Source organism: Triplophysa dalaica, chromosome 16 (assembly GCF_015846415.1).
Source record: "Triplophysa dalaica isolate WHDGS20190420 chromosome 16, ASM1584641v1, whole genome shotgun sequence".
In the NCBI taxonomy this organism is placed as follows: domain Eukaryota; kingdom Metazoa; phylum Chordata; class Actinopteri; order Cypriniformes; family Nemacheilidae; genus Triplophysa; species Triplophysa dalaica.
In genome coordinates this window covers 21,913,813-21,925,943 of record NC_079557.1, presented here as the reverse complement: position 1 = coordinate 21,925,943, position 12,131 = coordinate 21,913,813, and the positions used below count along the sequence as shown (strand labels likewise).

Here is a 12,131-nt window from a genome sequence, read left to right as displayed (position 1 = left end):
CTTAGTTTCAGTCAATTTCTTACAAACAGTCAAAAAGAGTGAAGATATTCCTATTATGTGGGCAAGCTCGGTATACACTTTAATAACACACCGCAGCACCCGCAGCTCATGATCAATGATCAGCACACATGTCATTACATTTTTGATTCATGACAGCACAACTGAGATGCGCTACCTTCTCGTTCTTCTCATCCTCCTTTTCTTTCTCTTTCTCCTTGTCATCTATCTTTTCAGAAGGGACAACCACCATGGTGAGTTTGCGTGCGATCTGTTTGGCCTCGAGGATCTCTCTCTTGGCCTCTTCCACAATGCTGGAGTCCACTGGGAGGAGCTGGAACACAAGAGAAAAGTTCAGTTCAGTGAATCAGCTGCATCGAGTGAACAGTTGACATGTAAAGTCAAGTGTCAGAAATGTAATCTGATGCAGGAGACACTTCAGCTGCAGCAGGTGATTTCAGACAGATGATGAACGGTAAGCGAGCACTAATAATGTTAAACAGTGAACTGACTCAATGAGCAGCAGAGGAAGATCTCTTAATGTTGTGTTTTGAACGGTCCATAGTCATTTTGAATATTGACATCTGTACGTAAACCAAACGCTGACACGAGCGTAGAGACATTTATATTTCCCATTACAGGTACAGGTCGAATGGGGAGGCTTACACTTTCAGACAAAGTGACAGTCAGCAGATAAACCAAACGCTGATCTAATCATTCATAACTATAAACGATAACATCCACCATTTAATATTCCCACATCGGTCCGTTCCATCTTTTAAAAGATGGTAGATGTCATTTTATGTGGCATGCAGTAATGAAGATCTTAAAGATCACAACACATTAGGTTACAACACAACTGTGATAAGATCATGTTTGGATCAAAGAGAAGTTCATCTCTGTTCTGTTGTGATATCAAATAATCACTCATCTTCAGACAGACGTCACATACACAAAGCACACACATACGAGAGTAAAGATGAACTTACATGAACATAGAGATCTTCAAGAGAGATGAGGTTGTGTTGAAGAAGAGCCGCAGCGATGTGGTACAGAGAACATGGTGTTTCTCCATTGGGTTCCTGAACGCATAACATTAACATCATCAGCCCCCGGCCTCCACGAGCATCATCTCCTTTCTAACTGTTGCAGAAGTCTGCAGTACTGAAGATGTGTGGGTAACAATAACGCACCTGATGGAACTTGAACTTGAATCCAAGCATGTGGCAGAGGGTCTGATGTTCACACATGTAGGATTTGATGAGGGGGATGAAGAACTCATCTTGGTCAGAGCGACACTCGTACACTTCTAAGATGATGTCTAGCACACGGTTCGGGTCCAGATTAAAACATCCTAAGGACACATCACACCAAGATCTCAACACATGTTCAAACATACACTTTCACTTTTGTTCTGGCTCGCTATCCCAGTTCACATTCATGACCAGACCTGGCGCCATGACAATCCTTTCTTTTGTTTTGTCGATATGTTGCATGAGAAATAATTGCGATGATCGATATTATTGTTATTATATGACACTGATAACGACGTGATAATATAAAAATCCAAGTACACCCTTTAAAGGTTAGCTTGCAAGGGAAGTAGCAGTTGTCTTTCTCCGTATGGTGACATATGCCCGAGTGATATGACTTCTGAAAGGAGAAAAAAAAATGTAGGGCGGGACTTGATTTCTCAACTCGCTCGAAACGCTCAATTTTCACCGTATCAATCGCGTCTGCGGGAGAACGAGTGAATGCAGTATGGAGATTTATTAAAAACCGTGAAGTAATATTTGGAAATATAGACATTTCTCTTTCACCACAGTAGGTGGCACTATGCACCTCTAAAGTTGGTCCTCAAAATGCCCTGAAACCTTTAAACTATGGTCACAATGACTTCTTGCGAGAAGACAAAAAATTACAATTCACCTGCATAACATTGTTTATGGAAACAGTTAGAAAATATTCTGTAATCTGTGATGGACCCCTGGCTAATGTCGCTTTATCTGAAGCTACTTTTTGAATGGTGTCCCCTTCATGAAGGGCCATTTAAAGGACCAAAAACACTGTTTGGAATTTATCTAACACCCCATCCTAACCAAGCCAATCAGAAGAGTTTTTCCACTGTGCCCGCTCTCGATGCCGCTGAAGAGTGCTTCTAGAGAGATGCGCCCTGTTCTCATGACTTCAGTGTTGCCTCACCGTACGCTGTGCTCTTATTTCAGAATCTAAATGCACGTTATCAAACGCATATAGCCTGACTTTATCATTGTTTGCCGATTAATATTCATGAGGTTTAGAACTTGCATCCAATGAGATCGTTGTGTGGGTGGAGCTGTCAGCCCGGGCTGGTTAGGCCAAGACTATTTTCAAAGAAGTTATGCGATACGTGTGCTCACTGTGCCCTTCTGCTTTTATAAAACATGCACATTTTTCTTTTTTTATTTGGATGTAAAACACTTAATGAAATGAAAATTTATATTCTTGCAATCAAACAAAATATAAGTCCATCTGAGTTGGACGTATGTTTTCTGTTAGTGTTTTTCTAGACTGCTTGTAATGAGATTTTCTGTAAATTTACAGTGTAAAGAGGTGAAAGAACACCCACCTATTAAAGACTTGATGTTCTCAAGGACAAGAAGACTGGTAAGATTGGTGGAAAGATCCTGACCCAGTTCAGTGATCAGCTTAGCGTAACCTTCATTCTCCTCCCGCAACAAATTAAACTTCTGCTGTTTGTAACTACACAGTGAGAGATGAACTCAATCAGGTTAGCATAAAGTAAGAGAATACCAAACCAATTCATTGACTGGAACATGATTTTGTTGATGAAATACAGCTGTAACCTTCATTTCACTTAGAGTGCCATGAGAAACATTTGACAGATGAAGCAGTTTCACATTTCAGTCAGATTCAAGGAAAGATTGAAATGTTGAAAAAGATGAAATCCTTAAACTCTTTGTAAGTCACTTTGTATAAATGTGTCTGCTAAATGACTTGATGTAAATGAAAAGTTGATTATGTTGAGAGTATGGCATTTGGTGTAACTCACAATAGTTTGGTCTTAATTTTGACAATCTTCTGGTTAAACTGCTGTGCCTGTTTGATCAAACCCAGAGACTCCAGTGTTTCTGGATCCAACCTCTCCTTCAACACGCTATCAGGAATACAGAACTACAGAAAATGATAAAAAACACAACAACGATCACTTATAACAAACAAACAAGTTCTATTACGCAGCTTAGAAAGGAACTTGTGAAGATTAAATTCAACAAATGTAGGAGAATTATTTCAGTGCTGCACAGCCCACGTCAAAACTCCTTCAGCTAGACTTACATAAGCCACTAATGACACTGCATAACAAGCTTGTATTTGCATAATAATGCAGCTTACAGTGATTTCAATGAAAATAAGAGACACTGCAGGACTTTATGAGTCACCCTCCACCGCCATTACAAACTGCTCTCTTCACCAGACAGACGCTCTGCTTTGAGGTTAACGTGTGAAGGCTGTTCTCATTCTGAGCGGTGCTGGCGGTTGGTTCATGGCCCTCTGTGAGTGGACTTTCATTTTTCACCAGAGGACAGAATTTGGGTCACTCGATACACTAATGCTGCTAATCTTCAGAGTCAGGGGATCGGGCCACCCGCTTACGTATACACACTCACATAAATACACACCAGATGAGCTGTTCTTCGTTCTCATAGAGTCTCGCAGTACAATAGTGCTACCTTGTGGTCGTAAAAAGAAATGCACTGACTACTCACCAGACACGCTCCCACCAGCTGGGTAAAGTGATCGCGCTTATGTTTCTCCTCCAGACAGCCCGTCTCAATATCTGAAACAGAAAATGAGGGTAGAATTCAATTTTTTTTTGAAGTTTTTTTACACCATTAAACATGAATACAGCAAGTGGAAAATGACGTGCACGCAACAGTTAAATACTTAGAAATCAATGTGGTTTATCCAAACATCTATAATATCACAGGACTTCCTGACACTCATTGCAGCCATACCACCAACTCCGTGTATATTTGACAGGACTGTGTGTACTGTTTGGCTTTAAAGACACCTCAACATGTTTTACCAAATGCAATTTCTCTCTTGTAGGTCTTGTCCTTTTTCCAATATAGCCTTCATTATGTCCGAGCCACATAATGTGCTTCTGACCACTGTTTGTCTGTGAGCGCTCTTATTAGAGGAGAGGACATTCTCTGTATAAAGACATTGGATCTTGCCTTTTACAAATTTAAGGTCCATTTGATTTCAGCTTCAGTATATACAAAGAACACTGAACATGTCAGCATGAGTGAACCACAGTGTGGGGGTTTCAGCTCAACTCTGTTCAGAAGCTGATTTATGCAAACATCTGTCAGAGGAGCAATCTATGTGGACATATGACTGCAGTTTAATAAGCATGTTCATTCATGCGGCTCACAAAACCATCTCTCAATACAAACACATGCCATCCCTGCTTCACAAAGACAAATGAGATGATACCAAAAACTGTCAGGCATGCATCCTTTAATCTGCATTACAAGCACAAAAAAATCTAACACAAAGAAACACTTACCTAATATACTGAAAACATCAGCTAAAATAGACGGCAGATCATCCCGCAGATCCTGAAAAAGAAAATCAACGATCGCTTTCAATAAGACATTGCATACAGAATCTGTGCTCTTCATCCTCCTCTGGTGAACCTTGTGACAGAGTATGTGTGGGGAAGTGGATGATCTGTCACTTCAGCAGAAGCCGTGTTTCATCATGTCACAATCTGTGCAGTGATTCTGTGTCTGCACTTGCTGGATCAAAAATACATATTTGATTTGAAACTTTCAGAACACCTTTTTGAGACGGCAAATCTCGCACCTCAGAGAGACAGACCCAACAGTACTTCACAACATAGATATAAATAACCAAGTGCCACATTCAAGCGCTCCAGGCAAGTAGACGTGTCGGCCATCTTGGAACAGTCCACTGACGTCACTCACAGTTTGCTAGAATGAAACAATACTGCACAGGCAGGGCTTTGAACTCACAGGGATTTAAATAACTGAAAAATGGGATAACCTTTCATTGTCAACTTTTCATTAATAGTATATCTCATATATAGGAAAAATTTTGCAACATTGGGAAAAAAATTAAATAGAAAAATACATAAAAACTGCATTTAAACCTGTGCGGTATAATACAAAAAAATCATACCAAACAAAAGCAATGTATACTGACAGTTTATTTTGTTTAACATGTTTTTCTTATCAAGAACAACAAGCATAAAGGTCTATTTTACTCTGGTGAAAGTCTATTCAACAAGCCAACAGCGAAGAAAACCCAGATCTGAAGAGAATATCTGGCTTTATAGTTCTTATAATGTTGATAATAAATAAGTAAATAAGCATGATACCTCCCTGCCCGACAACCCCGCAACCAAGATGAAGCCATTTCACTGTTTATTACGTGACCGTCATCTGAGGAAGATTCCTTCTGATCATCATCACATATAAATATAGTTTTCTATGTTGTTCATGGTCCGTGTCTGTCTTATTAATGCAAATGCAATGCAAAGCTTAACAAGTAATGTATTTATTTCAACTAAGGTAAACAAGGAATAACCGCGCGTTTTAAAAACAAACAAAAAAAAGCATCCGTGGAAATTAATTTGTATTAATTCATTCATTTCCATGTTTCAAGTTGTTAAAATTAGCATTACTTTATATGTTTTTAACAAACTAATGAATTTACAAAGAACAACTGCTCTGAACAAGTTCTGGTAAGTTATGGATATTGTTAATCATTTAATATGACGTTGGTATTTTTATGCCAAATGTAAGTGATGTTAACGAATTCTCTCCAGTGGCTCACCGGTTTTGAAACATTTTTAATGTAGTGATATGAGCAGAGGATTATCTGGGTATCCGGTGAGTAAACTCATAAACTTGTTAAAAATTTCAACTAGCCAGCGATCGGATTGAACAAAATATTTGGAAAAATAAATGATTTTTTTATATATTCTGTATATTGTTGCATTTAATAAAATCATTACAAATGAAGTGAAGAGCGTTAAATAAGACGTGACAGCTCTAACACACGTCTACACCGGACGCATCAGGATCGAGACAACAAAAGACATTAGAAACCCATTAGAACTCATTATAATTTAAAATATTGTTCACACTGGATGCAGCGCAGCACGACAAACCTATTAAGAACAAGAAGGTTGTCATGTCGATTTAGGAGTGTCGTGTCAGGTGTAAACACGATGTAAAGTCTTCTTTAGCGGTAACTTAACCCTGTGGGTTTTTATTCTTAAGAAAAATAAGAATATTCGAATAGCATTTTTCATTTTCAAAAGGTTATTGTGGATCGAATATTCGAACATTTGTGCACATCCCTAATTTGTGATAGAAGTTCACTGTTGTAACCGGTTACACTATTTGACATTTCAATCTAGTCTAATTTGACAGGCATATATGGGCTCCTACACAAAACATCGTTCAAATTAAATTTAAAAAAGTTAATACTCATTTTTATAAAGATTTTAATGCATTTCTGGGGTCGTACCATTTGACATGAATACCTAAGAATACACACCCTAAAAATGTCAAATTATCTAACTCTTTTAAAGAGTTTCTAGCCTTTGCAAGCAGCAGTTAGTCTCAGCAGGGGTTCTTCTCTGTGTTTTGTTTCCTGTCATGTGTCTTAATATTAACAAACGTGCTCCTTGAATGGTGCTTACACCACCGTGACACTTCATGAAATTGACTTCACTCACATGATTCTCAGGGCTCAAGATGAAAAAAACATATTAAAGAGCCATTGGATCCCATGGATGAAAAACACAGGGCCCAAATTATGTTTTTAAGAACCACATTACATGAACTTGCATTTTTAAATGACGTACTTTCAGTTATTGTGTTGTTTGTACATCTTCCCTCTCATAGGTTTTGCTCACAGTTTTTTTCAAGTTGTGTTTCCTCACAAGCAAGACCATACAGAATCTGCAGACTTTTCATGTTAATTCTAGGGATGGGCATTTAAAGCAAAAATAATATTCGAAGATCGATGAGAACTATTCGAAAATTATTCGAAATTCGCACCCCTCCCCCACATGGACGCATTTACAGTATTACAGACACACAAACGGAGAGAGAGAGAGAACATTTACGCTTCAAATCAGTATGACGGCACACTGCTTTATGTATTATGGAATATGCAATCTAATAAGCAATACATTAAAATAACGTGCTGAAACAAATATATTAACAACCGAATGACGGCACTTATTAACAGTACGTCGATCAGCATCAACCGCTCATAATGCTAGAACATTTCATTGTTAAATATGGGCATGCACATTTATACCAACTAAAAAACAGCAGTGTGATTAATCAAGGAAAATATATTAAAGATTTTAGAGCAGACTTAACACGTGTAAAACATATTAACCGAATGACGGCATTTATTAACAGTTCGGAGCGATTTCATGAATAAACAGCTCTAAAGGCTTCAGTTTCTATTGTCATGAAAAAGTTTCTCCAGTCTGGCAGTGATGGTTTTTCTAGACGAACAGTAAACTCGGGCTGAACAAACTCCATTAGATTTTTAAAACCCTCTCCTCTGACAAAGCCGATCGGAAGCATATCCTTAGCGATCATCTTGCTAGTTAGAGCCGTTATTTGCTCCTCCCGTTTGGGATCCAGATTGGTTGTTCTGACCATAAACTAGTAACTGATTGCTGACCTGTGGATGGACCTGCTGGGTGCTTCAGCCCTCAGATGATCGTGCATCGTAGTTGTTGATTCATGATAAACCAGCTTTGCATTGCACAGTTTGCACTGCACTTTATTCTATTAAAGGACCCCCACATACAGAACACATTTTTGATATCAATTTACCGTTTCCGTTATGTCACGCGGGTCTACAGTGTGCGTAACTTCGTTACCAATTCTTGTGGGAAAATGTTTTGCTCTACTGTCTCTTGATTGACAGCCTTTAGGTTTTAGGTGTGTTGTTATTGGCAGCGCCACCCATTTGAATGCAGTTGATAGCTTATTTGGTTCTGCTTGTATAAAAAGAGGCAGATAAGCTTTGTTATTGATTGATGCTTTAAACTAGTAGTGGTCATAGATTTTTTTTTTTTAATCTAGATAAAAATGGCTCATTTGAATTCTGCCGAAGTGAATGACACGAATGACGCGAATCACGCGAGTTAAAAAATCTTGTTCTCGCCCCGTGCAGTGCAGTTAAGCTGGTATACATCTGCGCTAAAATATCAAGGTGAAAGTCATCATAGCTTGCGTAGTATAGACCCAGCTCCCAACCCAACTTTGAGAATAGATTAACGGCGACATTTTTTTTATCGCGCGATAAGAGTCTCACTGCGTTAACGGCCCACCACTACTTTAAACTCTGTATAGACTAGACCAAATTTGAACTCGGAATTAATTTGACCCAACAGAAAAGGTGCATGTCAAGACATACTTTCTGAAGAGTAAACAGTTTTTGTTTATATAGTTTAAAGCAAAAATAAAGGGGTTGTGTTAATATGTTATTCTGTTGATTTTAATTTGGATTAATGACTTTTTTCTGCATGTTCACAACACAATGTAAAGATAACTTCAAATAACACTGAACAAGAGAAATCGCATGTTGCTTGTTCTCGCTTTGAATGGATTTGAAATGATCCAGTGGTGTGTCAAGTAATAGACGAATTAGGTTCTCTGAACTTCAATGTGGTTAGTTTCCATTTAATCATCTCAAATATCACAATGTTCGTCCTCAGGCTCACTGAAGTCTGACACAGCAAACAGTCCATCATAGTAATGCGCTCATGTTGTGTTTGTATCTTTGTCAATAACAAGCGCTGAAATCCCCGGAAAAATTCCATAGAGTTTCCTGCAGTGATCTGCACTGCACTGCATTACATTACGGAGAGAAGAGCACTGGCACTTCTGTTAAAAGGCATCAGAGTTGGGCGCTCTTACGAGGAAAGACCACAGCCTCTAGTGTCTGTCGCTAAAGCACCTCTTGGGGTCAGGTAGTGATGTTTACCTACACAGCTCCATCTCTCTCTCTCGTTGGCATTCAGTAAACTGGCGACGCTTCCGTTGGAAACAATTTTTAAAACAAGTAAATTTGAATGGTAGCCAGTGGTGATCTCTGTAAAAAAGTCACTCGCAAATGAATATATTTAGACGCAAATGCGACAATTTTGGTCGCAGTCTGGAGCCCTGATTCCCCAAATTAATTATATATACATTATTCAAAACCACTACTGTTATTTACAATATAAAAAAGCCTAATGTAAGATTGTGCCAAGCTAACCTGGTATAAATTTCACCTTCACCAAATAATTATTTGATATCCAGTTTTTACGGTTACACCACATTGACATTTCTGCAGTCATTCCAAAAATATTCCCTCACAATGAATTAAAACCAGATTTTTTAAGTAATTAGCTAATTTATTTTGAATGTAAAGTAATTAAACCACAGGGACACTAAACAAATGTCACTGACCCACATATAATATCTGTAATTCTGTATAAACAATGACATCATTAAATCTAGATTGAGTTGATATCAATCTGTTCTTTAATGTTGAGGAACAAATGTTTGGATATAGCATAGTTTTTATTTATTAAAATTAAAATCACCTCATCAACCATCAAGTCTAGTAGCTGTTTTCAGATTTCCTGTTCAATTTTAAGAGTGACGTTGTTATAATGCAAGTTAAGGTATTTCTACTTTCCTACTTTTTGTAGACCTACTGAAGTTTTGAAACGGGGTTGTCTAAAGTCACAGAAGAAAATTTAAGACAGTAAAGCAGAATATTTGAACATTACCCCACCAGATTACTCTGATGGCTTGAATATTTACACAAGAATTTGACTACTTCCAGATCTTGCTGAACTGTATGCGTCATCAGTCCACCAGCGCTTGAAAATCCTCCATTAAGCAGTAAACACAATTCACTTGAGCCATGTGCCTTTTACCCACAAATGTGTTATAATACTTTTCAGGTCAGGAGACAGTCACAGTCAATTGAAGTGTTTGGATGACATGGGCACTCACCATAACATCAGCCAGGAGACTGGCAGCCAGATCCACCTTCAGATTGCCCTGGATCACATGCCAGCAGAGCTCATACAAAGCTGTCTGGAGATCTGAAAACAAACACATTCAATTACAACTTTCTACTGTCATACTGATCACAAACTGCTCTTCATGCTCATATTCCCAGTAGTTTAAAACAAGAAAAATTTAAGCAGTGATTCAAACCATGTACTACCATCCTTCTATATTTCTGCACGTCTTTATAAGCACCGATTAACATGCTCAATTTCTGCACAAGTGAAACCTAATAAATTACTACATTCACCACAAGTCTACACAAATTCATTCCGATTGCGACCAGGGTTTTTCCTGCATAGAATAAATTGGAGGCAACCGCCTCCGTCAAACTTCGTGCCGCCTCAGTCTCGCCCAATTTATGTCAGGTGTCTACACAAAAAAACACTGCGTGTAATCTGTCAACAGACTGTCATTTGTTGCATAAGTTGCAGCATTACGCCGCAGGGGAGGCATGGTTTCATTATCAATCCAATGAGGCGGTGGACAGTTTCAGTACAAGAGCTAATAGCAGCTGTATTAGCAGTGTTTCGCGGCTGTTCACATGAATATTGTTTGTTTTGAATCAGCGTACATTCAATTTCTTAAGTTTTCCTACATTAACCTGGCACACATCATTGTAATGTTGAGCTGTGCAGATGGTTGGTTGAATCAGCGTTACACTGCACACAACAGGTGCGTCAGTAGCTGCGTTTCAATCACCCTTCAAAATGGAAACACATCTATTTTGCAAAACTGAAAACCATGAATCGCAAAAATGTTTTCCCACTCGCATGAGATGATTTTTCATGCAATACGATAACGGGGGCGCAGAAGAGTTGCAGTACAAGAGCAATATTAGGAGCTGTATTAACTGTGTTTTGGGGCTGTTGATTGTTTGTTTTGCATTCAAACACGTTCAATTTCTTAAAAGTTATCTTAAATTAACGTGGCGTAGATGATTTTTTGAATCAGCATTTTACTGTACACAGCGAGAGCGTCAGAATGAACAAACGTACATTGCAATCAGAATGACTCATTTGAACAGATTCGTTTAAACTGTTGAAACTTTTCAGTCACTAGCAAATATAAAAGATTACTGAATCATTTAAATCTCAGTGAAGCACAGGATGTGAATGAGCTTTGCTAATGTAGTAAGACTCCATTTTGTTGGCTATTTTGGGATGAAAAGTAATTTGAAAAGCATATAAAGCTTTATTTGATTTAAAAACATTTGTTTGTTTGGTAGAATCAAATAAATGTTTTATATAACTTAATAATTGTAATTAATATTTTTTAATATGTAAAGTGTTTGGTTAAACCGCTTAAAGGTACGGTAGGCGTACACGTGCGTGTGTGTACAAGATCAGGTTGACACCACCTTCGCTTCATATTAAACCGGGAACTGCCCTCTATTTATTCTATTGTTCAAAAGAATATAGCAAGCCATCATCTTCATAACTAAAGCCTGAGACTTTACAAATAGACAAAAGTTCAATGAAAAGCAAAATTTGCTGATCTGAAAAATGATCCAACGGAGCATTACTCAAAATCTGTGGAATTTTGTGATGAGTTTAACCACAAAAAAATAATTCTCCATTGAGTCTGAAATGAGCTGCATCCCAATTCAAAAGCCTCACCTTCATGTGTATTAACCTCAGTATACTTCTACGGCTGGTAAATTCGCTATTCTGTAGGATGATGACGGATTCGCAATATTAATATTTTTTGGCGACAGGAGCAGCAGGTGACAACTACGAAATCTTGGTAGTCTAGACCATTTCATTTGAGTTCAATCCTGCCGGCATTGAATCAACAACCTTTGTCAAGTCAGCTAGTAGGAGTGACAACAAGTACAGAAGATAAGCTGTAAACTGCCACAAACTGGTAATAATTATTTGGAAAGACAAACTAGAGCCTTTAAGTTTAAGCCTGAGGAAAAATATTTTATTTTGCAAGAACAGAATATATGGCAAAGCCAAACAGATATTTCGGTGAACACATTCTCAAGATGACACCATA

General features: G+C 38.1%; 1 protein-coding gene across 2 annotated transcripts in view; it reads right to left on the bottom strand.

Annotated features, from left to right (window-relative positions):
* thoc2 (THO complex 2) overlaps positions 1-12,131 on the bottom strand; it is a 73,672-nt gene that overhangs the window by 59,776 nt on the left and 1,765 nt on the right. For both annotated transcript variants that reach the window (XM_056769068.1, XM_056769069.1), the window contains exons 3-10: positions 10,074-10,165; positions 4,571-4,622; positions 3,765-3,835; positions 3,050-3,171; positions 2,606-2,739; positions 1,191-1,351; positions 987-1,079; positions 176-331 (exon numbers count right to left, since the gene is read on the bottom strand). In XM_056769068.1, the coding sequence (XP_056625046.1) occupies positions 176-331; positions 987-1,079; positions 1,191-1,351; positions 2,606-2,739; positions 3,050-3,171; positions 3,765-3,835; positions 4,571-4,622; positions 10,074-10,165 (881 nt within the window). The remainder of the gene's footprint in view (positions 1-175; positions 332-986; positions 1,080-1,190; positions 1,352-2,605; positions 2,740-3,049; positions 3,172-3,764; positions 3,836-4,570; positions 4,623-10,073; positions 10,166-12,131) is intronic.